This window comes from Aspergillus costaricaensis (assembly GCF_003184835.1).
Source record: "Aspergillus costaricaensis CBS 115574 unplaced genomic scaffold BO79scaffold_58, whole genome shotgun sequence".
NCBI classification, from domain to species: domain Eukaryota; kingdom Fungi; phylum Ascomycota; class Eurotiomycetes; order Eurotiales; family Aspergillaceae; genus Aspergillus; species Aspergillus costaricensis.
The window spans coordinates 39,574-62,732 of NW_020291858.1; the positions used below are offsets into that span (position 1 = coordinate 39,574).

At 49.8% G+C, this 23,159-nt stretch overlaps 7 protein-coding genes across 7 annotated transcripts; 3 read left to right on the forward strand and 4 right to left on the reverse strand.

Moving 5' to 3' along the window:
- Positions 1 to 657: 657 nt before the first annotated feature.
- On the reverse strand, positions 658 to 4,260 carry BO79DRAFT_291285 (putative importin beta-5 subunit). Its single transcript, XM_025688976.1, has 3 exons — positions 3,229 to 4,260; positions 2,645 to 3,174; positions 658 to 2,590 (listed from the first exon to the last, which is right to left on the reverse strand). Exons 1-3 carry the CDS (start codon positions 4,045 to 4,047, stop codon positions 820 to 822), a joined length of 3,120 nt encoding a protein of 1,039 aa, XP_025534163.1. The 5' UTR covers positions 4,048 to 4,260; the 3' UTR covers positions 658 to 819.
- A 4,608-nt stretch (positions 4,261 to 8,868) lies between these two features.
- On the forward strand, positions 8,869 to 9,702 carry BO79DRAFT_161206 (putative mitotic spindle checkpoint protein (Mad2B); the record flags this gene model as incomplete). Its single annotated transcript, XM_025679010.1, has 1 exon — positions 8,869 to 9,702. One exon carries the CDS (start codon positions 8,869 to 8,871, stop codon positions 9,700 to 9,702), a length of 834 nt encoding a protein of 277 aa, XP_025534164.1.
- Positions 9,703 to 9,802: 100 nt separating this feature from the next.
- BO79DRAFT_68982 (uncharacterized protein) lies at positions 9,803 to 10,903 on the forward strand. Its single transcript, XM_025689611.1, has 2 exons — positions 9,803 to 10,363; positions 10,563 to 10,903. The coding sequence occupies exons 1-2, from the start codon at positions 9,903 to 9,905 to the stop codon at positions 10,708 to 10,710; spliced, it is 609 nt and encodes a 202-aa protein (XP_025534165.1). The 5' UTR covers positions 9,803 to 9,902; the 3' UTR covers positions 10,711 to 10,903.
- A 1,368-nt stretch (positions 10,904 to 12,271) lies between these two features.
- On the reverse strand, positions 12,272 to 14,957 carry BO79DRAFT_69005 (E3 ubiquitin-protein ligase RNF216). Its single transcript, XM_025689612.1, has 4 exons — positions 14,937 to 14,957; positions 13,850 to 14,889; positions 13,537 to 13,796; positions 12,272 to 13,478 (listed from the first exon to the last, which is right to left on the reverse strand). Exons 2-4 carry the CDS (start codon positions 14,515 to 14,517, stop codon positions 12,289 to 12,291), a joined length of 2,118 nt encoding a protein of 705 aa, XP_025534166.1. The 5' UTR covers positions 14,518 to 14,889; positions 14,937 to 14,957; the 3' UTR covers positions 12,272 to 12,288.
- A 944-nt stretch (positions 14,958 to 15,901) lies between these two features.
- BO79DRAFT_211983 (uncharacterized protein) lies at positions 15,902 to 17,554 on the forward strand. Its single transcript, XM_025683111.1, has one exon. It carries the CDS (start codon positions 16,112 to 16,114, stop codon positions 17,300 to 17,302), a length of 1,191 nt encoding a protein of 396 aa, XP_025534167.1. The 5' UTR covers positions 15,902 to 16,111; the 3' UTR covers positions 17,303 to 17,554.
- BO79DRAFT_69021 (putative sister chromatid cohesion protein Dcc1) lies at positions 17,329 to 18,842 on the reverse strand. Its single transcript, XM_025689613.1, has 4 exons — positions 18,636 to 18,842; positions 17,812 to 18,551; positions 17,574 to 17,740; positions 17,329 to 17,523 (listed from the first exon to the last, which is right to left on the reverse strand). Exons 1-4 carry the CDS (start codon positions 18,752 to 18,754, stop codon positions 17,356 to 17,358), a joined length of 1,194 nt encoding a protein of 397 aa, XP_025534168.1. The 5' UTR covers positions 18,755 to 18,842; the 3' UTR covers positions 17,329 to 17,355.
- A 224-nt stretch (positions 18,843 to 19,066) lies between these two features.
- On the reverse strand, positions 19,067 to 23,125 carry BO79DRAFT_291290 (Anp1-domain-containing protein). Its single transcript, XM_025688977.1, has 6 exons — positions 22,261 to 23,125; positions 21,804 to 22,200; positions 21,032 to 21,125; positions 20,202 to 20,884; positions 19,833 to 20,152; positions 19,067 to 19,782 (listed from the first exon to the last, which is right to left on the reverse strand). Exons 1-6 carry the CDS (start codon positions 22,894 to 22,896, stop codon positions 19,384 to 19,386), a joined length of 2,529 nt encoding a protein of 842 aa, XP_025534169.1. The 5' UTR covers positions 22,897 to 23,125; the 3' UTR covers positions 19,067 to 19,383.
- Positions 23,126 to 23,159: the final 34 nt, after the last annotated feature.

The following is a 23,159-nucleotide window of genomic DNA, read 5'->3' on the forward strand; positions in this document are numbered from 1 at the left end:
AACCATAAAAATCCCTCCTGCGGTGAAGCCTCTCTCTTAACTCTAGACCCACAATAAAAACCCGACAATGTGCCCGCCACTCCGTAGTTCAACACTTCTATCTACTACCAACTGGTTCATAAACAAGTAATCAATATTCTCAAGTAATGCGATGTGTGATAGGTATTAACGTACTTTGGGGGGGGGGGGACCGTAATCAATCACAGGACTAACTAACTGCAACGTCTATATCGACTTTTTATGGGGCAACAGACGCCTGGATCACTGGGTGGGCTATCTAGTACTTAGTTTAGTGTGTGCACTAGGGATATTTCTTCCTGCAGGAAGCATCATCGTTCGACCACAACACCCACTCCTCCCCCTCGCCCCCCCTCAAGACCAAGCCCGAAGGAGTAAATGCATGACTATCGGGATGATCCGGACACCCGGCTACGTGTTGGTTTGTTGTCAGCTGCAGGTGTCTAGCTAATTGACTAACTGACTAGACTAAATGTCAGGTGAAACACTATAGGAAAGATGCATGGCGTCGTTGACGTTTCTTGGGTCGGGTCGGACTGTTTTTGACTACTACTAGAAGATGTGGTCCTACGGAATTGCTGGATCAAAGTGCGTTGGCTTATCGGCACTAGCAGGATTGATTGCGATCATTGATGTACCGTTTGTTCATACAATCATTAGGTGTACCTATGCATGCATTTATCAGGTTTCATATGTGATTCCCAGCATCGGCTCAGGGGGCAATAAACAGAACGTGAAAAGAAGAAAAGATAATGTTTGTCCATAAAATGGTATCACCCTGTCGACAGCCGCCAAGCCGGATCAGTTCAAACTTTGCAGCTTCTCCTGCTCGGCCGGAGTCAAGGCTGCATAGAGCTGCTCGAACTCAGGCTTGGTGGCTGCTTCACGGAAAAAGTTCAACAGGAAGGCCTGCGTTTCGTCGTCGCGTCTGCGTACCCCGAACACACTTTCCGATCCGCCCTCGCCGAATGCCATCAGCTCTTGCTTGGTGACACCCAGATTCAGGTCAAGGGTGTTGCCGGGCATATCTTCCCATTCGTCGTCATCATCGCTACCCTCTTCCTCCAGAGCAGCCGCCGTGGCCGCATCGATTTCCTTGTTGCCGGATGCAGCAGCCAGCTCCTCAACAAGGACCTTGATAATCTTCAAGGGAGCCGTCACTGTAGTGTACCGGTCAGGGTTGTTGCGTGTCTGGGATCGTGTCTTGATACGGCCAGTGTCCTGGATAATGAGATCACCCTTGACCTGTACCTCGGACAAGCGAGGGTCTCCCAGACTGTACAGGGTTGCTAGTGCAATGATGTTCTGTTTGATTTCATCATAACCAGCAAAGTTGACCGAGTTCTCGAGCCACTTGCTCAGCACTATGGGAAGTCCACTCTGGCCGCCGATATCTACTTGGGCAAGGAAGTCCACAACCTCGCGTGCGCTGATCAGAGTGAGACGTGCGAAGACAAGAATTAGACTCTGGATAAACTGAGCCTGCTCCGCAGTAGCCAGTCGTTGGGCCACAGCACGGAGAAGCTGCGGTAGATAAGGACCGAGACGTTCGGAGCCTGCCTTTTCCACCAACTCCGCAGCCAATTGTCCAACCTCGGTCGCCGCATTGTCATCGACCGACGGTCCGAGCAAGCGGTCAATGATGATCAAGGCAACTTCAGTTGCTTCTTTACCGCTCTGCGGGTCTCTCCAGGCGACAAACTGGTTGAAGTCATGAGAGAGCATATGGCGGACGGCTTCTGTAGCCGGACGGATCAGCTCCGCGTCGGACGAATCGAGCAGCAGGCGGTTCAACTTCGGCATGACCGTCTCCACGAAGCCGGCTGGCAAAGGCTCCAATGCTCCTTCAGCAAGAGCACGGATCAGGTCCGCAGCGAAATTAGTCAAAGCATTTTCCTGGGTGAGGTTGCCGACGTCGATGGCCCCGGTCAGGGAAGGAAGAACCTTCTCGCATAGTCGAACGAAAGCCTCTTCCCCGTTCTCGGCGATAGCTTCAACTATGTCCTCGAATGCTTCCGTGACGATCATCGTCAACTGGAAATTGGTGGCTCCGCTGCTGGCAACACTGAACAGTAGATCAATGGCGGTCGACGACAGAACGACAGTCGGGTGGACCATGATGGTATCGCGGAGCGTTTCAGCAATGGTAACCTTCAGGTCTTCACCCTCTGACTGGTCTGAAAGGTCATGTGCGGAAACGAACTGCGACAGAGCGGAAACAATGGCAACTTGGAGAGGGACCGTAGCACTGGAAGGAAGCGAGGGCATAAGATCCTGCAGTGCTCGAATACAAGCGACCCTGACCACTTCAGATTCATCTTCAGTGATTGCTTTGATGGTAGCCTCGAGGTAAGACGCAGCCGTCTGCTGGAAGGAGTCGTCGGCGACCTGGCACAGGACTCCGGCAATGAGGTAGCCCCGCGCTCTCAAAAGATCTTCTGGTTGCTGGATGGCATACTGAATGAAGTTACTGATTCCATTAGCCGAGCCAGCAGGTATACCTTGCGAAACTTCGTTAAAGTCCCGGAGGAGCTGATTGAGAATGTAGAGGGCCGATTCTTTCAATTTCCACCTTCACGGAGCGGTTAGTCTTCGTTTGAAGCGCCAGGAAGGGAACTCAACTTACGTAGAGGACGCATCGGAGAACACGGTGTTCAGGTATGCGTGTAGTCCCTCAACTGTCATGCTCTTGAGCCATTCGCCAAGCTTGATCACCAGATCTCCACTGCAAGTACGGGGCGTGTAGTTGGCAGTAACCGATGTCTCCTCCGAAAGGAACAGAGATACATCGATATCCCATAGACCTTCCTCTTCTGATGTGATTTGAGCATAAGAGGCGACCAGCTTCATGATTTCGGGAAGCCAACTTGTTGTTGCCGCCGACTGCCCAGCATTCTGTAGCTGCTGTTGAAGCTCGGCCTTGACCGGCGGTGCCTTCAGGAGCGTCTGAATCAGATCGAGTTCCTCCAGAACCAAGAAGTCCAAAGTATACGGGAGTCCGTCGACATCCTCCATACGGCCCTGTCTCTCATCTTCAATGTAGAACTCATGATAAGCAGACTGTATGTTGGACAGCTCAGTCCAGATAGTTGAAAAGTATACCGGGCTTTGAGCTGTCAAGAGACCCGGAAATACCATGCGAATTTTCATCAAGGTCTAACAGATCAGCGATTAGCGTGAATCAGCAAAAGGGGCAGAATGGCTATATACCTTGACCACTTGCAACTTCAGACCAATGACACCCCTCCACTTGGAGGGCACCTCAGCGTCTTTAGATTCTTCATGCGCACTAGGAGCTTGTGGTAGGGGTGCCTTCAGGGTAGAGAGAAAGAATGGAGACCAGCCACCAAGTACTTCGTCCATAAATTGTTTGACAGCCGCCTTGTGTTGTTCGAGGACCATCTCCAATGTGTCAAAGCAGGCCCGGAAAACTGCGACAGCCAAGGCTCTCAACATCGGCTTTCTCGACTCATTGGTAGCGACGTTATAGAGGCTAGTGACAAGATCCCGAGCAACATTGAAGAACTGTTCCTCACTGAACCCAGTGTCCACCAGATCCAACAGGACCTTCAGTGCACCGTGAAGCGCACTGGCGGTGCTGTTCCCATCGTTTATAATGTGAAGCAGAGAAGGCAGGAGTTCTGGCCACTGCTCGGGGAAGTCGGCGCTGGCGATCTTGCTCACAGCATAACTGGCAGACGACTTGACCTTGCGCTCGGGAGTTTCGGTAATGGTAGCTAAGTCCAATAGCGCCCGTCGAAGCTGAGCCTTGTTTGCATCGCTGACCAGGACCTGGCCTTTGAATTCATCGAGAACTGGTGACCAGGATGCGGCAATGAAGGTCCGAAGAACAGAAAGGGCAGACTGGCGGAGGTTGGTGGGAACGGAATCGTGAGAGGCTATGGCCGCAAGTGATAGGGGGAAAGTCTCGTTGGAATAAAGGCGTAGAAGCTGAAGCTCAGCGGACTTTCTAGTATCGGAGACCGGCGACTGAGTGTCTGCCAGCAATGTCAGGAGCTCTTGCTCCATGTTGATAAGGAAACGTAGGTGAGGAGACGGAAGAGGGTCGATAGGAGTATAGTCAAGAGTTGTCAAACAAGGGGCCGGATCTGGATTCAGGCCCAATCTTTGAAATCCTGGTGTTTCAGATCACAACAGATGGCTCCGTCAAACCACGCTATCGGGAACAGGAGGATTCAGGTAGATGGCTCAAATCAATATCAATCGCGAAATGTCGCGTCGTGGAGGGGCAGAAGACGAGCGGGAAAGGGAGGCGGTGAGGGGTAGAATTTCCCCCAAATTAATTTCCAGTTTGGTTTGGTTTGGGTAGTCCCGCGGCCAACTGAGACAACAACTAACTATAGGTGAATAGGTAAATTATTAGCGTTTGCTGTCAACCAGACTACGAGCTTTCCCTCATCCTTGTCCAGCTATGGTTATAGTGTGCTGTACTGTGTTTAAATTGTCTATTATCAGCACCGTCTATCTTTCAGCCAGCCTTACTTATTATAGACAGCATGTCCCAGGTCAATGGCGGCCAAGCTCTACCGCATATCTTCCCTTATTTCTGGATGCCAGCAATAGAAGAAAGACATAACTCGTGAACTGCAAGACATGGGAGAGTAATTTATACTACTAGAAGTCTTCAGTATCCCTGTGTCCTGTTTTCCGACTCACGTCACTGATCATCGGAGAATAAATAGCCTAAAGCCTACAAGCAACGTCTGAGCATCACCTCCCAACGTCTCTGTACTTTCCACAAACTTATCCGGGCCTGAACATCCTGGAAACCAGGGATGATGATACAGTCTTCCTTACAGAACACATGAGAAACCAATGTATTGCAATACAGTTTGACTGAAGTTTGTTATGCGCGTACGCAGATAAGCCGAACAAAGATTTAGACATTCCCAAGCAGCCACATTCAATAGTCTGACAGCCCCCGGTCTCAAACGATAGATGGATTTTGGATAACCTCCGAGACCGGCGACTTGGTCGAACAAAGTACATGCGATGGCGGGTGTCTTGCTGGCTCCTACATTATCCGGTAGAGACTTCCAAGAAGAAGATACAGCCAATACAAAGGTCCGCCTGATTAGCCGCCCAATTAAGGAGGAGGAAAAGTAGGTGCTGTGTCCACTGAAGTCATGAGCGATCAATGGCAGGTAATCGGATCTTAGTGGTCAATACAGGGTGGGTAGATCTGGCTCGCACGTTATTAGCAAATGTGCTCCGTTATTATGCCCAATACATATCACTCTAGGTTGTAAATGGTTGCCAGGGATTGGGAATGATGACAGTGAAGTCTAGCGGTGCGAGCCTCTTGAACCAAGAAGCAGCAATACCTAGCTAGTTATGTGAAGGAGCCAGGACTGAATCAGAGGCGGCATTCTTGTCTCAGTTGCTGATCTGCCTAGGTCGAAGATTTCTGTGGAGAAGATCTGGCTTCAATCCAATCATAGAAGGAGGAAAGAAAATCCCTTGGATCGTTGTAAATCCATTCTGGAGCCACTTATGGAGAGTATGATGATGTAGAGAAGCAATAGATTTTATTCTTCTGGGTTCCTGCACTGTACTTTTGCTCCAGCCGCGTATTTGGAGCCCATTTTCTCCCCAGGCTCCATGTGTGCCTAGTGGCCAAATGTATGTTTTATGTACTATGTATCATCGACTGTGCTCCGTACAGCGGTGCAGCAAACTTTGGGTAGTGATCACCGGGGTAGCTAGGTAAGTGGCGTAGATGGGGACTCGATGTATTTCTGAAAAGGATGACAGGAAGGAATTGGAAGGGGGGAGTTGTGAGTCGATCATAGTGGGGTTGATGAGGATAAACCGGCAACTCTGATTATCTAACGCCAGCTGAGGGGCGGAACCGCCCAAAGAAGAAAAGTACTACGTTATGGTGTGGTTTGAAATGTACTCCCGGTCGCTGTATGGAGTATGTTATGTCCATACATACACTTACACCATTACTCATTGAAAGATCGGATACCATACAGTTAAAAGTAGCCTCGGGTATTGTATTTAAATGGATCAACGAGGAACAACCTAGAAGGCGATCGCGTGTGCTAGAGCAATTGTGTCGAGAAATTCTAATAATAATCAGGGATCGGGTAATAATGCGAACTGGCGACCTTCAGGGCCATGCATAAGACCCGGAATCCGCAGCAGGAGGGGTAAGCTCAAGATAGCTCTCGTATCGCGCGCACTAAGCATTCTTCAGCTTCTCCTCAAGACATTCCGACGGTGAAGGACGATGTTCTGACCCTCAGCAGGAGGCCCTTTGTATAATATCGATCTCTGAGGGTATACTGTTTCGGCCGGGAGGAACAACCCAGCAGCAATACATGCAACAACTGCAGAGGGAGTAGATAGTTAAATAGCTAATAATTACTCCGGACTATACTAATCGACTAGTCAACTAGCCAAAACTGATTTGACCTAAATAAACCCCGGAGCAAGCCAGATTTGATTGATTGAACCTTGGAAACCTTGGGCGACATACGGGGGAAATAGAGTAGGTGTTCCGGCCTTTGTAGTAAGATTTCTGGAACGACTAGCTGTTTTAACTTTCGTTCCTTTTAATCTCTCGGAATCCTGACTAATTATTATCGATGCTGCTCCTGTCTTCTACCCCGGTCACCTACGTGTCGATTCAAGTTTGATTTCATGATGATCGGCTCAGTGAACTGGAGTCAGTCATCCCACTACTGACGAGTCTGGGTCTTGTCGTCTTGTACTGGCGTGGACAATACCAATACGGCGCAGATGCTTACTTACTTACATACCGTCATACATACTGTCATACTTTGCCCAGCGATAATCTTTCATTTTCCTTTGCTTTTTTCCCCTTCTTTGCCAACAGAGTGCCTTCCATGAGGTTTGCATTAAGCTACACAGTGCTTGCACGGTGTGGGCTTCTTACTTGTCTCGGGAAGTGTGTAGTCGTAGTGCATCATGACCAAATTCTTTGCCATTCTACCTACATCCTCTGTTTCGCCCCCAAGCTGCGCCTGAGGTACCCCTTTGCGTCACTTGATCCCCTCGGCTAGCATCAAAACCCCCACCGAGAACTAGGATGTAGGCAGGCAGACTCTTGGAGGAATGTATGAGTTGTAGACTAATAGAAGGTAAGCAAGCAGGCAGCCTTGGGGAGTGGGTGGAAACAAGACGTAGGCATACATCGGGCGAGGAAGGGACTCCGTACGTGCGTTGCCTTTTTCCCACGACCAGCAGCAGTATGATGATTGCTGCATGGCATCCACACCCATGACGCAACCACGTGACGGGCTGGGAACCGTGACTTGGGCGCCTTTTACCTGGACGACTCGTCGCCCGACAAGCCTTCCCCTCCGAAGGACTGCCTGCCCGCGACTCTCTCGCTCTGCTCTCTTTCTCTCTCTCTCTTCTCTCTCTTTCCCTCTCTTTTCCTCTTTTCATATTTCTGTGCTTTGCCGGCGCCTTCTGCTCGCTCTCTTTGCAAAATCTCCCTCTCTACTTTTAGTTCTGGGACCTGAGTGGGCTTCCCTGGTCGAAACGGCCTTTTTCCCAATCACAACCAGCTCAAGCCAGCAGCCCACCTCTCCCTTCCCACGCCGCCCCCCCCCTCAAAGGGTTGGTTTCCTATCGTCTGCCGTCCCTCCTCTCCCTAGACGCAGAGAGCAAGGAATTAAAAAAAAAAAAAAAAAGCCATAATTTTTTCTTCTTTAGCCAAGTAATACTTTTTTTCTCTCTTATTTTTAAAAAAGTTTTTTTTTTTCCAGGAACAAAAACTTCCGAGGGAGAGGGGAGAGCCAAAGAGGAAAATACTAAAACGGGAACTCCAACCAGGGAAGAAAAAAGGGAAAAAAAAAAGGAAATTTCCATCAGCAAAGCAAAGCAGCAAAAGCAGCAACATCGTCGTCGCTGTCGTTATCGTCAAGCCAGAACTCTTCTCTCCTTAATCCTATCCCAGATCTCGTTCACGCCGGTTGTCACGATCTCAACGACTCCATCCATGCTCTGAGGTCTGCTTGTTTCGTCTCGTCCACCCAACGTATGTTTTAATTCCGAAGTTCTTTCCTTACTTTTCGAACCCCAATCCACTCAACTCACTCACTCACTCACCCCTCCCCTCCTCACTCGCTGTCTTTCCCTCTTCTTCCCTTTCCCTCTCTCTCTTTCCCTCCCTCACAACTCGTTCCCTTAAACGACCCTCTTACTCAACTCACCACCACCACCACTTCCCTCTCACTCCATCTCCGCTACTTTCCCACCAACGCCCTATCTTAGGTGCTTTTCTCTACCCACCCCCCGCCCTCAATTTTGTTTTTCTCTCCCCTTTTACACAACAACTTTGTTCTTATCTCCTACCATATCATCTCCTTTTCTTACTCTTTCGCTTTATTCCCCCATTTTGTCTTTTTATATCATTTTCCCGAGTTCCCGGTTTTATTTCCGGTTCTTCGAACTCCTGTTCATTTCCATTCCCTTCCCCCCTCCCTATTTTGACCTCGCACATCCACCAACCAACCAACCAACCACCCCCCCTCCTCATCCCTCCTCTCTCTCACCTTGACTACTCCCACCCCACTCTTTCCCCTCTTCGCCTCACCATCCCCCCTCCTGCTGTCGCAAAGGAATACTTGAGTGGAAGAGAGATATATCAACCTCTCCATGAGTGGAATCGAATATTGTTGTTGACTCGTCTGGAAAAAGGCAGAGCGATGATTAGCCTCAGGGTGGAACAGCACTCAGAATCTCCGAGATCCCGTCAAGACCATCTTTCCCGTGGAAACGACGATACCAGAGCCTACGACGGCAATGCCGATTGCCAGTGAGAGTACCACCGTCAACTCCGTTACTACCACCATGACAACTTTTTCCGCCCCGGTCACCGCACCTAGATCGATGCCCAACAATCAGTCTGCGTTGGCGGCATCCTTCACCAATTTCCTCACCGTATCAATACACCAGATCCTGTTTTTACGTTCGGTCTATCCACGAGCCACGTTCCTCCCCGTGCGGGCGTACAACTATCCCGTCCGACAATCCCGTCACCCCAAGGTGTGTGATTACATCAATGACGCGTCAATTGCGGTCGGAACGGAGATCTTGAAAGGCACAATAACCGCTGTCAGCATTATCATCTCCTCCCTCCGTACGAATCAACCTCTCGAACGATATGCCTTTGATTTATCGGGCTTCCCCCGTGTTCCGGCTGGCGAAGTCAATACCACCTTCGAAGACAGAAGGGAGGAACAAACCAAAGCGGGTGTTCCCGTAACCGACCGGGCTTCCGCCCCCACATCAGTCGACCTCGAAGCGCAATTTCGGGCCTGTCTAGCAAGGCTGGCTTCAGCTTGTGCGCGCCTGACTCCTTTACCTCGGGACGATGAATTCAGTTTCACCGTCTGCATCGAGGTGCGGGAAGATGCTTTACCCCCGGCGGGGACCACAACCGAAGAACAGACATGGATTGTGGCCGAACCGGATAAGGTCCACCTCCGATCGTGCACCGCCCCTTACTCCGTTTCTAAGTTGAGAAACGGCGAGCCGCAACAGCCGCCTCCCAAGGTATCGAATGGACGTGCCAAAACGGTCCCGGTACGACGTGTAGAAGCTGGAGAGCTTCGCCTGGAACTATGGGTGGAAGAGGCACGGCAGAAGTTTAATGAACCGGTGGACTCTGAACATCCACCATGAGCTGCGGATCTCTATCTTATAGCTTGCTGCCGTGTTCGTCTAGTTCACCATTACTTTCTGATTTCAGTGAAACATTTTCTGCTCCTTATCTCATATCTCCATTTATCTCATTCTTGTTTTAGCGTGACCAATGATCGAACATACATGATGGATGAGGAAATTAGGCACTGTCGTCCGAGTGAGCGGCGCAAATATATAAAATGGGGAGCGGACGATTTCTGGGACTCGCATGGCATTACATAGATCTGGTTCATATCTTTCCTTGTCTTTTTGCTCGCAATTTCTTTCCGTCCATTTCTGCCTGTCGTCATTCTGTCACGTTCCTTTCCCCCTTCTATTTCTCTTCTCTATTACTACTTATATCTCTCTTCTTTTTTTTTTTTTTTTTCTTCTCCTTGCCCCTTTTCCTTTTCTCTTTTACCTCCAAGTTTTCTCATCTCTGGAGACGTCTCTATTTCTTTTTCCAAGCATTCTTCATTCTCCTCCCCGCCATTTCCACGGAGTGTTCTCATTTTCATACCATTTCCTATTGTATTCCGCTCGTCTCCTTTGTTGAGCTCTCTCTCCAACTACATGATCCTAGCAAATTCAAATATCTAGCAACTAGCTGCCAAAAAGTTGCCAGCATGGTCCCCACTGCTCGGGGAGGGTCTCGAGTCCTGTCCGTAATCGTTAATTTGTCCCCATCGCATTTATTTTGGCATATCCTTGTTTCTCTCGGCGTGTGTGTGTGTTTGCCTCTGTTCTTCCTTCGCCTCGCTTTGACTGCTGTGCCCATCTTGGAAATGTGATCCAGTGAAACGGATCTTGACACGATTTGGCTGCATAAAGTCACGAAACCAGCTGATAATGGGATACAGGCGTCCACAGTGTGTCAGTATCACTGAACTCCATATCGCCTTACATGGAAGAAAAATCAAAGCTGAGTTACGGAAACCGACAGACACACAGCTGCTGCTATTCGAGAAAATTGGGGTGTCTAATACAATTGGTTGTGCTTATCCATGAGGTTGTCTGATCGATTGGCTATGGAAAAAGAACGCAGATGACCCATCTGTATGGAAGGAAACTTAAAAAAAAAAAAAAAGAGGAGGAAGAAGAATGGTTCCTAACGCATCATGTGAGTTATTATTTTTCACCTGTATATTGTGGCATATATGCGTGTTGGTCATGTGCTATGCTGCCTATCCTGTGAAAGTCTTGTCTGGTTCTCTTTGAATCTCCATCAAACACGGCTCTCGTGGTTGCCTTTTTGACTCGTTGTCAGCGCTTGTTGGGCTCAGTTTTCCATCTTATCATCATCGCCTACGTTGTTCTTTTGTTTCTTGACTGGTGCTGTTACTTTTGCGTCCTCATGACTGATAAGATGTGATGTTATGGATATGAGATAGTGATGAGTAGTAGACTAGGCCGGGCACTCGGTAGGCAGATAGGTAGGAAGTTCCTTTTTATTATCTCAATCTCTATAGTAATACTTTTATCTTCTCGATTTCATCTTTGGGTCGCTCTTCTCCGTTTCATGTTGCCGTATCGTCTTTATGGTCCGTTCCAGCGCGTCCGTAGTCATATGATCCCTCTCTTCATGCGGCAGTCCGTCGCTGTAATTTAATTCTGAACAAAAGCTATTGGTGGATTTCATCTCGCTTTATACTAGTTCGCAGGTCATGTAGGCCATATCACGTGATATCATATACGATATCCTACACATTTCAGCTGATTTCTTACCCCGCCAGTTTCTTGCAAGTACTATACTCCAAGATAACCAGGACATGTGATTTCTGATTTGTCATGATATGATCTCCGTTTTATTCAAAATTATGAATGCGTCGAGGCATCGTGATTATAGAAGAGCAGGGATTTATCGATGATTACTTTAAAAAGTAGATGAAGAGAGAAGAGTAATAACCAAGTCATTGATTCATTGGATTATGCCAAAATGAGAATCTGATATCCATTCTAAGTTACCTTAACCAAGAGAAATGGTGAGATTAGAGCTGATAGAGGGAGGAAATAATAGAGGATTAAAGAAGGATGGATGAGGTAGGGGGGCTGGGTGAAGAGGGAATGGGCTGGTGGGGAACATGTGATGGTGAAGATAGATGCTAGGGGAATCGCTTCAGTGGTTCAACCATTAGAATAATGAAACCAAGACCTGTGATGCATTCCAACATCCAAGAAAGCTTTCTATCAATAACGGGTCAGTGCTTGTCTGTGTTGTCTTCGTGCTCGGATGAAGCAGGGGTATGATCGCTGTTGGGTGTGTCTGGCATGAGAGAACATTTCTGCGTAACGCTGAATAGCCGATTGCTGTTATACCGAGAGCGATGTGGGAGGCGAGAGATACGGTGACGGGTTAGACGCTGGATTTGATGTAAAGATAGCAAGCAGAAAATGTGTTGGGAAAGAGGGAGGGAAGTCGGTATACCAAGGTGGGAGCTGCAGTATCGACACATGTCGATCCAGGGTATGGTGTGTCGCTTGTTCTGGACTGAAACGAGGTGCAAAGGCTTAGCGGAGCAAATGATCGTCCATCAAGGTCGTCGATCAGAATAGTGGTTGGCGCCTGACGGATTCATGTTGATACCACTAGTATCGCCATGGGGGTCTAGTATCTACCCTTCTCGCCGGATCTTGAAGAGGATTGCCCTGATTGTTCACACCCCTATGTACGACGTTTGTAGGCACAGGGCGTCCTGGTGGGTTCCTAGGTTGTCCTAATGGGTGCTGAAGCCAGCCTTGTCCACCCCAGCCATTTTGGATGCCAACGGGTGCATCGAATCGGTGAGCAACAGCTGGGGGATTGGCTCTTCCTACTGGAATAGCTGGCCCTGGATACACCACATGATTGGGCCGGATTGGCGCTTGCCCTAAATGGCGTATGAGTCCATTATCAGGACCTTGAAGGACGTGCAACATATTTGCGGCCGAGTCTTTTGCGTCATGGACTCGCAGCTCCTCCTCCTTTAATTCGGGATTTTGTGCCAATAAACTATCGATAGTGTCTTTTTGAGCTTTCTCAATCTCTTGTAATGAGCGTAATGCTGGATTGTCATGGAGGGGACAGTGGGTCGGAGCACGCCCGAAATGCTCGTACATCTCTCGGGAAATATCTCGTCTGCAAACGTAGCACATTGCAGTCCGGCATTTGGAGCAAATCATCCTGTTGCAGCCCATCTCCTTGACAATCTTCACTTTGCATTTGGGGCAAGGGCGGATCAGAGCCTCGCTCATTGCCTCTTCGACTAAGTGACGTTGAGGAAGATTCTTCTCTTTGTTGGCTTCTGCGCAAGTGCGCGGGATATGGCTTTCCTGCTTGCAGAGACGACAACTAACTATTTCGCATTCAGGGTTTTTGCATACGAACTCGCGGTCCTCTTCCACGGGCGGATAGATGGCTTTAAATTCACAGAACGGACAAGATTCAAGACCTTCCAGCTCAGCTTGCTGGATCTCATCTTGCTGCTGAAGGCGGTCGAGCTTTTCCATCAAACTCTCGCCGATAGCTTCTTGTAGCCGCGCGCGAGAAAACTTTGCCTGACAGCCACTAGTATCGACACACTGGACTTGATATCTCATAAGCCCAATTTGAGTCTCCGCAGACTTTCGAATGCACGCAAAGCAGAAGAGATGGACGCTATCACCCTCACAAGGAAGTGATCGGTTCGCTGGAACATCGAGGTAGCAACACTGGCATTCGATGAGGTTCCCAGCTCGGCTGTGTTCTTCTTCGTTTTTGATCTCAGCCTCTTGCTTTTCCTTCTTCTTGCGAATGGCATCTTTGCGGGAGAGTGATGATCAGTATGTATCCCTTGTTATCAGAGAGAAATCACTTACCGTCCTCTTTTTCAGCTTTCTTCTTGGCGGCTCCTAGTTCGCAAGCCAGGTTCTCAGCAATAGATACCTCATCATCCTCTTTGCCCAGATTTGGTACATTCGAAAACCTTTTGCTTTTCAGCTTTGTGTAATTTCCCGTCTGTTCACTCTCTTGAGAATGTAGAGTGAGATACGCGGCAAAGAGCTCTTTTTTCTCTGCCAGAACATCCCGAATATGTTTCATCGGCATCCACCCAAATTCTTGGGCTAACAAATTGGCTCTAAAGTAGAAGGTCAGCGTTTAGGATTTCATGATTATAGGCGGTGCACTTACGCTAGTTGGACGTATGCACGACTACCTCGTTGTGGTATATCTCGCAAATACCGTATCGTAGCTTCCTCGTCTGTGTCCTCAATCTTACGTTTCTTGGCCTTTTCCTGTTTAGGATAGCTAGGATGCCGTAAGATATCTTCAATAACACTTTCCTTCAATGAATCTAGGGGCGGCGCAGGTTGGTTCTCTTGGGGCTTCTTATGAAGTTCGATCAGCTCTTCCACATGCTGGTGACTGATGCCCGGAAAAATGTCTGTGATCTGCCACAATAATTCATCGTCCAAAGTGAGATCGATGTAAACTGCTTCAGAGTGCGTATTGGAGCGTGATGAGGTTGACGTGGTGGCAATGGTCGATGGGCGCGAGGAGGCCCCTGACTCGATCCCTGACTCAAGACGATTGTAATCATCATTATCACTGTCCAGGATGTTGATTATGGATTCATGACTGTTGCTGCTTTTGCTGCTGCGACTGCTGTCGCGACTAATCTGCCTTTGTTTCTTCATTGGTTGGTCATAGTCAGGCAAAGGATAGAAACCGTGCTCGTACAAATCCCAAAGCAGCGCAGGGTTGTCATCCAGAGTGAGATCTGCATTTGCATGGTCCATATATCCCATTCTTATAGGAAGCGCAGAATACAAGGGATTGGTGAAATTGGGCCCCTCCATTGCTCTTGTTGCTTTGAGCGAAAAGAAAAAGCGTTATATTCCTACGTTTGAAAGTTTCTGAAAGGGAATCCAAGGGTGAACCAAAGGATCAGAGCTGATGACAAAAGTAAAGTGAAATTGAGGGCCGCTAATTAGCTGTGGTTGGTTTTTATTAGGGGAAGGAAGTAGTGGTGAAGATGTTAAATGAAGCGTTGCCTGGAGAGGCAGACCCCGCGATAGTTGGGGAACGTCGGTAACAGCCGTATATCGCCCGGGAGAGTGAAAGTAATGTGGTGGGGCTATCTATGCTCTATCAGTCTGAAGGGCGTGCGGCTGTTTGCAGAGCAATAAGCGTACAGCCAAGGCGAGCTTAGCTTATTGTCTTGTGTACACCTGACAAGCATGAATGGATGATACACAAAGGCTGTCAGTGAACCTACTCAAGTGAAGACCACCACCCAGGCAAGGCTGAGGAAACCAGCCCACAGCCTCTGAGTGTTTGCAAGGCGCTATCCTGCTACCAGGTCGCTAAATTTTGTATAGGGTATGTTGGTGGATGAAGAGATATTGTCTAGCGGTTGATCATCCGAATATTTGGTCACCCAACGGGGAATAGTATCAACAGGCGCACACACACAGTGGGGCAGAAGTCCGTCAACAATGCTGGGGAAAATCCTATCTACAACGGGGGTAGTTCCGTTGTAAGCCGTAGACTAAGACACCGATCAGGCAAGTAAACGGAGGAGGCGTCTCAGCCCGTGACGCTAGACGGAGAAATAAGAAAGCAGCCGCCACCATCCAGACGGAGCAGCAGCAATTGCGAGAGACTGAACGGGGATTCCTCGAGTGGGAGAGATGGTTGGGGGGATCCAGAGATCAAACCCCCCGCCGGGTCTGACAGCTACCCCACGTGACAGGTACCGGCATTCTCCGACCGCCTGCCCAGTATGGGAACTGTCTTGTCTGTCAAATGCCTACAAAGGGGTGGGAAGTCAAACAATCTGACTGACTCATCACGCGCCATTCAACAGAACTAGTTAGAAAGTTTATATCAAGTTCCGGGCAGTTTGATCATTCCTAGACAACTCGATCCAAAATAGCTTGTAGACCAGTATATTCCACGGCGTCATTTCAATCTAACCCCGGTAGTCCCCGAACCCCAGACCAGATTTCCCCCCATTCCGGCGAGCCCTATGCCCTAAGGAAATGTGTGGTCATCATGCGCCGCTCGACGTCACGGGGCATGAGACGCAACCCAATCCAGGCAAGTCCATCCCTCAGCTTCTTTTACCGCTGCGCTTGTCGCCGCTTGTCGTCGGCTGTCGGGGCGAATAGAATCAGCTGCCTGCGCGTCCAGTAAGTTATCCCGGGCACGTCTACTTTCTTATCCTTATCGGTTCATCTATTATATTCGGTGCCCCCCTTGCGGTCTTGCGCGGACTCCGGTCAAACACCTTCGGAGTTGCTCCTTTGCTTTAAACATTTGCTTTCTCTGAACGCGCCGTGTAGTCCTTTCACCACTTCTCTTCACTGGAATCGCTTTCACCCTCATACCCAAGTTCCTCCATCAGACAACAAGAACGAACCCCTCTTTTCTACCAAGTAGACATCAATCATGATCGCTGCTGACAACTCCTATTTCAACGGCAAGGAGCTCCCTCAAGGGGACTCCCCTGACCTGGTGCTGGTTCCTGCCACCCCCGGGGAGCGGATTGAGTCCATCCGTCTCAACAGCAGAGCATGGAAGGGCCGTCTGGACCTTGAGACGTATATCACGCGCGAGAACCATCTGTATCAGCAACGGCTGAATAAGGATGGCTTGACCTGTTGGATCTTGGTTGATCGCAAAGAGCCGGAAGAGCATAGAACGATCCTCGGTTCTTGCGAAACATACCGAAAGAAAGCCATGTTGGCACATGACGGTATTGTGGAGGACGTCGCAACTCATGGTATTGGAAGTGTCTATTGCCGGCCGGACTTCAGAGGCAAAGGATACGCCAAGAGAATGATGCAGGAGTTGAGCGAGAAGATCGAGACTTGGAAAATGGAGACAGAGACTCGAAAGCGTTGCCTTTTCACAGTTCTCTTTTCTGATATCGGAAAGGACTTTTATGCTCAATTTGGTTGGCAGCCATACACATCATGCCATTTTGCCTTGTCGCCCATTTCCGAGGAAGTCTATGCCACTGCCAATGCTCAGGCAAATTTCCCGAAAACAAGGGTTTTGACACCGGAGGACGTCCACGAGAGCATTTGTAGTGAGGAGGTCTTGCAAAAAGAGCGTGAACTGTTGAGGGCGGCCTCTCAAAAGTCATCAGTGCCCAGAATTGCGATTGCACCGAACTTCGAGCACTTTGAATGGCACTGGGCAAGAGAAGAATTCTATGCGGAGAGGATATATCCCGACCGCGAATTGCCTCGCGCAAAGGGTGCTGGAGAAGACAGTGCCGGGGTGTACTGTGCCTGGAACAGGAACTTTGGTGAAACGCCCGAGGAGAATACCCTGTACATTCTCCGATGGGTGTACGACGAGCCCACCTCACCAGAACAGGGCGAAAAGGTTGTGAAAACCATGGCGGCGGTCCTGCGACGTGCTCAGCTCGAAGCGTGCAGATGGAACATGGCAACAGTTGAGTTCTGGAACCCAACGCCACTATTGAAAAAGGCAGTTGCCTTGCTGGACCCCAAGGCCGAAGTAGTTCACCGGGAGAAGAGCAGCATCGCGTGCCTGAGATGGACTGGTGCCGAGCACGGCTTGGGTGCAAACGTGGAATGGCACTTGAACGAGAAATACGCTTGGTGCTGAGAGACACCTGCTTCCACCCTGATAAACATCATAATGCCTCTAGAATTAGAGCCTCAACGCTTCTGTCGCTTCTGGTTCTTGAATAATTCATGCCAGTTTCTCGTCTTTTTCGCAGCGGTAGACGCACTAGCATCTGTCGAGAGATTCTTCTTTAGTTTCTGCCGATCTTCATCACTGACAAAGCAGATAGTCGTTGGATCAGGGAATCTATGCTTGTCCTCCTGTACACACTGTTAGAGTAGAGCAAGAAAGACGAAGAGAAATATCCTACCGTAAGCTTCGAAAACGTAGCTTCCTCCCTCCAGCCTTCTGGCAGATGATCTTTCCAAGCGTTGAGAAATTCGCTACGTCCAACAGCAGCAGCCGCCGTAGGCGCCGTAGCCTCTAAATAGGTTTCACCAACCCATCGCACGCACCGCTCCTTATCAATACTAGCCCCTGCACCAGTAGATAAAAGAGTCAACTCCGGCCAGTCAAATCCACGCCTTCCGGGGGTACAGGAAACTTACACTTTAATTCCCCCTCCAACAACGACCCTTCATCACCAGTCTCACAAACCCTCCCTACAACCGCCTCAAACAACTCCCTCGGCCACTCACCCTCCCCATCTTCATCAAGCATCGACTTCCACAAATCCCCTACCAAGAATTGCGTCCCCAGATCAATCCCCTGCAACACTGCCCCCTCAACCACTCGCTTCCACACCCCAACCTTGGCCCTCGCCGTCGGCACCCACCCACGGCCTGTATCAGGTAACACAAACGCACAAACATCCTTGCAGGCCTTCAAACATTGCAGATTCGACACCGGAACATCAGCAAATAACTTCTCAACAATTTGCCTCCGGTCCGTAGAGTCTACCATCATCCCTCCGTCCCCCGTAGACATGGAGATGTCATCATTAGAGTCGTACTTTCCCAGCAAACCCTCTAATATCGGTATTATATTGAACCCCTCCTGCGGGGTGTGTAGTTCAAGCGTGGACCCGCACTTCGCGATAGCAGTCATTGTCTCCGAGAGGTTCAGGTCAGGGACGGGCTCGTTGTTTTCCTGTGTGGCGCCGATGACGGCGAGGTCGCCGCGCTGGGTACCATCGTCGCTTGGGCGGAGGACATGCAGTGAGTTGGAGGACTGGACTTGGCGAATGCGGTAGGTTTGGGTTGGGGTGCAGAGGTTGATGTAATCGCGGGTGGTGTCGGTGGGAGCGTCGGTGCTGTCTGTGGTAGGTGTGGGGGATTTGATTTCGAGGCTGTTGGTTCAATTGGTTAGTTCGGCGTTCCATGAACTGGGTAGAAGAGGGGTAGAGATTGGCATCGAGTTGCTGTAGACGTACGTTGGAGGATTGTCGGAGGCAAGAAGTTCTGCGAGATCTGGTGGCAGTTCGAGTAATCGGAAGGCCTGTTGCGGGGCCGTGTGGGTGAAGAGGATGCTCTGAGCGGATTGTGTGGACATTTTTTTACCTCAATACCGTTCCAGGGTAGAAGATAAGAAGGACCGGTGGAAGGGTTGCAGTCGCTTAGATTATGTTCCCTTCCTGAGGATTGTAGATGTGCAGAGGAACATTCCGGGTGGGCTCTGGACGCGGTACGCGTGCTTTTCGAGATTGATGGATGCACGGGCCACCGCTTAATTTGCAAAGGGCACTTGCCATGCAACTGATGTGGGAATCACAATGTAAATCTACATCATAAAAATCTGATTACGAAAAGCATCGGATTGGATGGCTATTATTTCATGTAATATAAGAATTCATTGGTCTATGCTGTACATATTAAAAGCTATCATCTCAGCCATAACAGAGATCAACAAGATTATGTGTTTCTTGTGTGATCAGACAATCAAGTAGAAGCAAAGGAAAGGAAAGCCATGTCAAATATAGTCCCCAACACCATTTACACAGTACAGGAGCCCATCCAGAAACAGTAGTTCCAGTCAAAGAAAGTCGCCCTGTGGCCAGCACAGCGCTGTATGGTCAGTCTATAGTGAGGTTTCCAGCGCCGTTGTTCGAGAAAACTCCCTGACCCAATTCTTGTGGCTCGTTTCGACTATCACTGGACCTCGACGCTCCAAGCATCACTGCTCTATTGCTTCGCCTGTTTTCTTTCTTTTGTTGACTCTTCCTGTTTGATCGCGGCACTTCCCTGCTCTTTCGCAGCGGGCTGGGCCACGGGACCTTCTTCGCTGCCTTTGGTACTATCGGCATCCGATGATGACGAGTAGTCACTCGCCTGGCTCTTCCCTTCCTTGTCGATGGCTTCTTGTATATTCGCAGTATCGTCCTCCCACTGCGACTTGGCGTCCTTGAACAGCGTTTGAACCCGCTCAGCACGCTCAGCCTGTTCTTGTTCTTCTCTCTCACGTTCCAGTCGCTCCTGCTCCATTTCCTCCATATGCTGGAGATCATCCACACTCGGCTCGTAAAGATGCCAAATCGTGTAGTGCGGAAGGCCAATGACTGAAAATCCCATCCGTCGCGCCATCTGTTTAAAGTTAGTATATTACATATAGAATTACGAGCGTAAAGTCTCACCTTGCCGAAACCTTCAGTCTCGGCGTGCTTCTCGAAACTGAAGGCTGGGAAATGGACACCGGCCCGGAAGACACGGGCCTTTGCCAGAATACTGACACCTCCCACACCATCAAGCTCCATCTCCATATCAGGATCCCCGTACGGGTCACGCAGATATGCGAGGTGAGGTCTCCACGTTGCATACTCGGCATAACCCTCCACAATGACTGCATCCTCGTCCAGAGTTTCGGCAAGGGCCAGCGCGGTTTCGGATTCCTGCCAGGAGTTCAAATCGTACGGTTGTTCCCCACCTAGCCAATCCGGCAGAGGACGCCAAACATCTATTCTCAAGGTTAGAACGCAACAGCAGAGGTCGCGCGTAGTACTTACTCGGAACGATAACATCCTTGTCATGTCTCATAAGGTCCTCCAAAATCGTAGTCGGAGCCGTCAAGACGTCTGCATCTCTCCAGTAGACCCAGCTATGCGTCGGACGCAGAGTCGCGCTAAGCAGCCAGTTCCGTGCCTGAGCCATCAACTTTCTGCGACTTGCCTGTGCGGCAAAACCGTGTCTACTCTCCACATCTTGTTGAACCTGTTGACCAAAATCCTTCTGGATTACCGAGATCTCTCCGAACGACATCTTCGGATCGGCGTCGTTCTGCAGATCATCCAGCATCGATGACAGCATTTCCATCGTATCGTCTTCAGAATCCGAAACCAAAAATGCCAAATCAATCAGGTTATGAGGGTATGTAAGGTTGCGAAGATGCGAAAAGAACATCGGCAGGTGAGACGCGGCGTCCCTCAAGGGTGTGCACATGAGTACCCGTTCTCCATGCTCCCAACCACTTCCACTGCCCTGCATCTTGGACAAGTCATAGTATCGAACTGTTTCTAACTGTAGATCTTCGGCGGAGGAAACAAGGCCAAGCGAGACTGCGGGGAGGAATAACGCTCGAAATGAAGGGAAAATGAGGATCAAAAGCAGCGTTGAGATGGCGGCAATAAGGCACAGTCGTTGGAGGAGCTGTCTTCGACGTCGCAAAGCCGGTTGTGGGCGCGGTTGAAAGCTAGTAAACCAATGTCAGTCAAAACATTCTCCTGCACAATGAATTCGATGACCGATATGCCAGGCCACCGATTGGCCTTCAACGAGATCGATTTCATGTGAAGGTGTTGGTATGCGATGATCTTCGACCGTTGCAGGGGCCACTTACCGGTGGGGAGAGATAGAAAAGGTGTTGTGGCTGGCTTTGCCGCGAGGATAGGCAGCATAGCCATTCGAGAAGGCGTGATGCCGATTCATCTCTCCTACAATTGCATGTAGCTAGGAAACAGGTCCTGAAGCAAAGAACCTCCGGGGCTCCTAGATCCCGGAGCGATGACCACCAGCTTCAAGAATCCCTGGAATGCGCTTACGGGGGGTTAAGAAAACAACACCGACGTGGGCACGGGCGACGAAGAATGTTAGCGGATCGCAGATCCAGGAGATTAATAAAAAGGTACCGAAAAGGAGTCAAGGGACCGAACGAGCGTGAGAATTGAACAACGAAGTCTGACGGTAGCATTGATTGCGTCGACCGAACGTAGGCTCAAGGCGGCGACGAGCAAGAAGCGCCAAGCGTGGCCCGCCTTTCCGGGTCCAGATCCGAATCCGGCATCAGGCCTGCTACCGTTTGCAGCCATGCAACCTCCCTCTTGCTCGTCTCTCTCCTCTCTTACTCCACGTTTTTCTCGGTTCCATTATCTTCGGATCAGCTGCGGTGGTTATCCATCTTGATTGGCGGCTAATCGATCCTGTACAGTTCATTTTCTAAATACAGCAAATGTGGATTTTCATGTCCCAAAAACTCCTTATCTGCAAACCCAGGTTCAACCAAAGATTCGAAGTAACGCCCTAGAAATGCTCCTAATTTTGGGATAGCACCGCGCAAAAGGCACAGAACAGAAGAGATGATGTCAAAAGTATTTCCAGGCCTGCCAACTAACGCGCAGTCAGCCGCGATACTCTTGATTGAGGCGAGCCCATGCCCTTGACGCCTATCTCGATCTGTCGCATGATCTTCTGCAGCAGCCCATCCATGCGCGGCACATCCCGCAAGGCTGGAATGACGGATGCGGCCTCGTATTCGCTATCCAAGATATAATATCGTTCCCTTCCCCAGTTCTCCACCGTCTCCTTTTGAAATGCGACTCTCGCAATAACTTTGGCTGGAACGCTAGCCTTGTTTATCGCACTCTTGGAAAACACCCGCAGGAATGGCCGGAGTCCAGACCGCGTCTGGTGTGCCATTCGGACCGATAACGGGGCATCGGTCGTTAGGTGGCTCTCTCCGGTCAAGCCGCCGGGATCCATTGTGTATACATTGAGCGAGATGTTGCCCGTCTACCCCATTCGGCTTTTGTTAGTGGGGTACTTTTGGAACCGTAGGGAAGGACTACTCACAAGTACCAGACTTCGACGCAGGGCATACATGGCAGCGCTCATTAGCAGCTTACTACTTCCGAAGCGACTGGTCGCTTCCTTGGCGCCAATTGGTGTTCCTGGCGGCTGGGTGGCACTCTCCGGGTCTTCGCCGTCAAAATAGTCCAGGGATCCCTTGGATATGGAGGAGCACCCGATATTGATTACTCGAGCACCACCGTTCGGTGTACCGTCGCCTGCGCGGAAGGCCTCGAGCAGGCTCACGGTCAACAGGAACGGCGCGATGCAGTTGGTCTGGTAGACGGGATCATACCCATCTCGTGTGACTTGATCGGTAACGTATGACGAAGTTGCGGCGGAGTTGATCAACAAGATTACGGGAGGGATCTCTTTACTTCGCACCCTCTCGACGGTGTATTGGGAAAAGCTCACGACGGAGTTAAAGCAGGCCAGGTCTGCCTTAACCACCTCGACGGAGCGGGGTCCAATGAGACGGATCCTGTCCGTCACATCCTTGACGCTGTCGGATCTGATATCGCGGGCCACTAGCAGCAAGTGAACAAAAGGCTGCGCTTTGGCAATCGAGACAGCTATCTCCGACCCGAGCAATCCATTCGCGCCGGTGATAATAGCGGTACCAACAAGTGGAGTACCCATGACGAAGGTTGGCCAGCACAACCAACAAGAAGTCCAAGAATAGATATCAACGGTAAGGGGGTAGTAGAGAAGTAGGTAACAAGAATAATAGCAATGTCAGCGTAGAGCCGAACTCAGCGCTATAACATGCTTAGGGCGCAAGAAAAAAGGTTCAAGAAGACAAGAACAAGAGAAACCCAAAATCGCAAACGACAGGCGACAGGGTCTCAGAAGTTTAAGTATCACGGAATCAGTCAGACAGACAGAGACAGACAAGATGATTA

What these genes read in the sequence shown, in the direction of transcription:
- BO79DRAFT_69005 (XM_025689612.1), bottom strand. Translation starts at nt 14,517, where the DNA reads ATGGAGGGGCCCAATTTCACCAATCCCTTGTATTCTGCGCTTCCTATA. An exon ending in CGTGCATACGTCCAACTAGC is followed by an intron (nt 13,797 to 13,849) that starts GTAAGTGCACCG and finishes CTTCTACTTTAG; the next exon opens with AGCCAATTTGTTAGCCCAAG. An exon ending in GAAAGCTGAAAAAGAGGACG is followed by an intron (nt 13,479 to 13,536) that starts GTAAGTGATTTC and finishes TCTCCCGCAAAG; the next exon opens with ATGCCATTCGCAAGAAGAAG.
- BO79DRAFT_291285 (XM_025688976.1), bottom strand. Translation starts at nt 4,047, where the DNA reads ATGGAGCAAGAGCTCCTGACATTGCTGGCAGACACTCAGTCGCCGGTC. An exon ending in TGAAGTTGCAAGTGGTCAAG is followed by an intron (nt 3,175 to 3,228) that starts GTATATAGCCAT and finishes CTGATCTGTTAG; the next exon opens with ACCTTGATGAAAATTCGCAT. An exon ending in TTCTCCGATGCGTCCTCTAC is followed by an intron (nt 2,591 to 2,644) that starts GTAAGTTGAGTT and finishes CGCTCCGTGAAG; the next exon opens with GTGGAAATTGAAAGAATCGG.
- BO79DRAFT_211983 (XM_025683111.1), top strand. Translation starts at nt 16,112, where the DNA reads ATGATCGCTGCTGACAACTCCTATTTCAACGGCAAGGAGCTCCCTCAA.
- BO79DRAFT_291290 (XM_025688977.1), bottom strand. Translation starts at nt 22,896, where the DNA reads ATGGGTACTCCACTTGTTGGTACCGCTATTATCACCGGCGCGAATGGA. An exon ending in TTTTCTATCTCTCCCCACCG is followed by an intron (nt 20,885 to 21,031) that starts GTAAGTGGCCCC and finishes TTGGTTTACTAG; the next exon opens with CTTTCAACCGCGCCCACAAC. An exon ending in AGACTGAAGGTTTCGGCAAG is followed by an intron (nt 19,783 to 19,832) that starts GTGAGACTTTAC and finishes AACTTTAAACAG; the next exon opens with ATGGCGCGACGGATGGGATT.
- BO79DRAFT_69021 (XM_025689613.1), bottom strand. Translation starts at nt 18,754, where the DNA reads ATGTCCACACAATCCGCTCAGAGCATCCTCTTCACCCACACGGCCCCG. An exon ending in GTTGGAGGGGGAATTAAAGT is followed by an intron (nt 17,741 to 17,811) that starts GTAAGTTTCCTG and finishes CTACTGGTGCAG; the next exon opens with GGGCTAGTATTGATAAGGAG. An exon ending in CTACGTTTTCGAAGCTTACG is followed by an intron (nt 17,524 to 17,573) that starts GTAGGATATTTC and finishes CAGTGTGTACAG; the next exon opens with GAGGACAAGCATAGATTCCC.
- BO79DRAFT_68982 (XM_025689611.1), top strand. Translation starts at nt 9,903, where the DNA reads ATGGGGAGCGGACGATTTCTGGGACTCGCATGGCATTACATAGATCTG. An exon ending in CGGGGAGGGTCTCGAGTCCT is followed by an intron (nt 10,364 to 10,562) that starts GTCCGTAATCGT and finishes AATGGGATACAG; the next exon opens with GCGTCCACAGTGTGTCAGTA.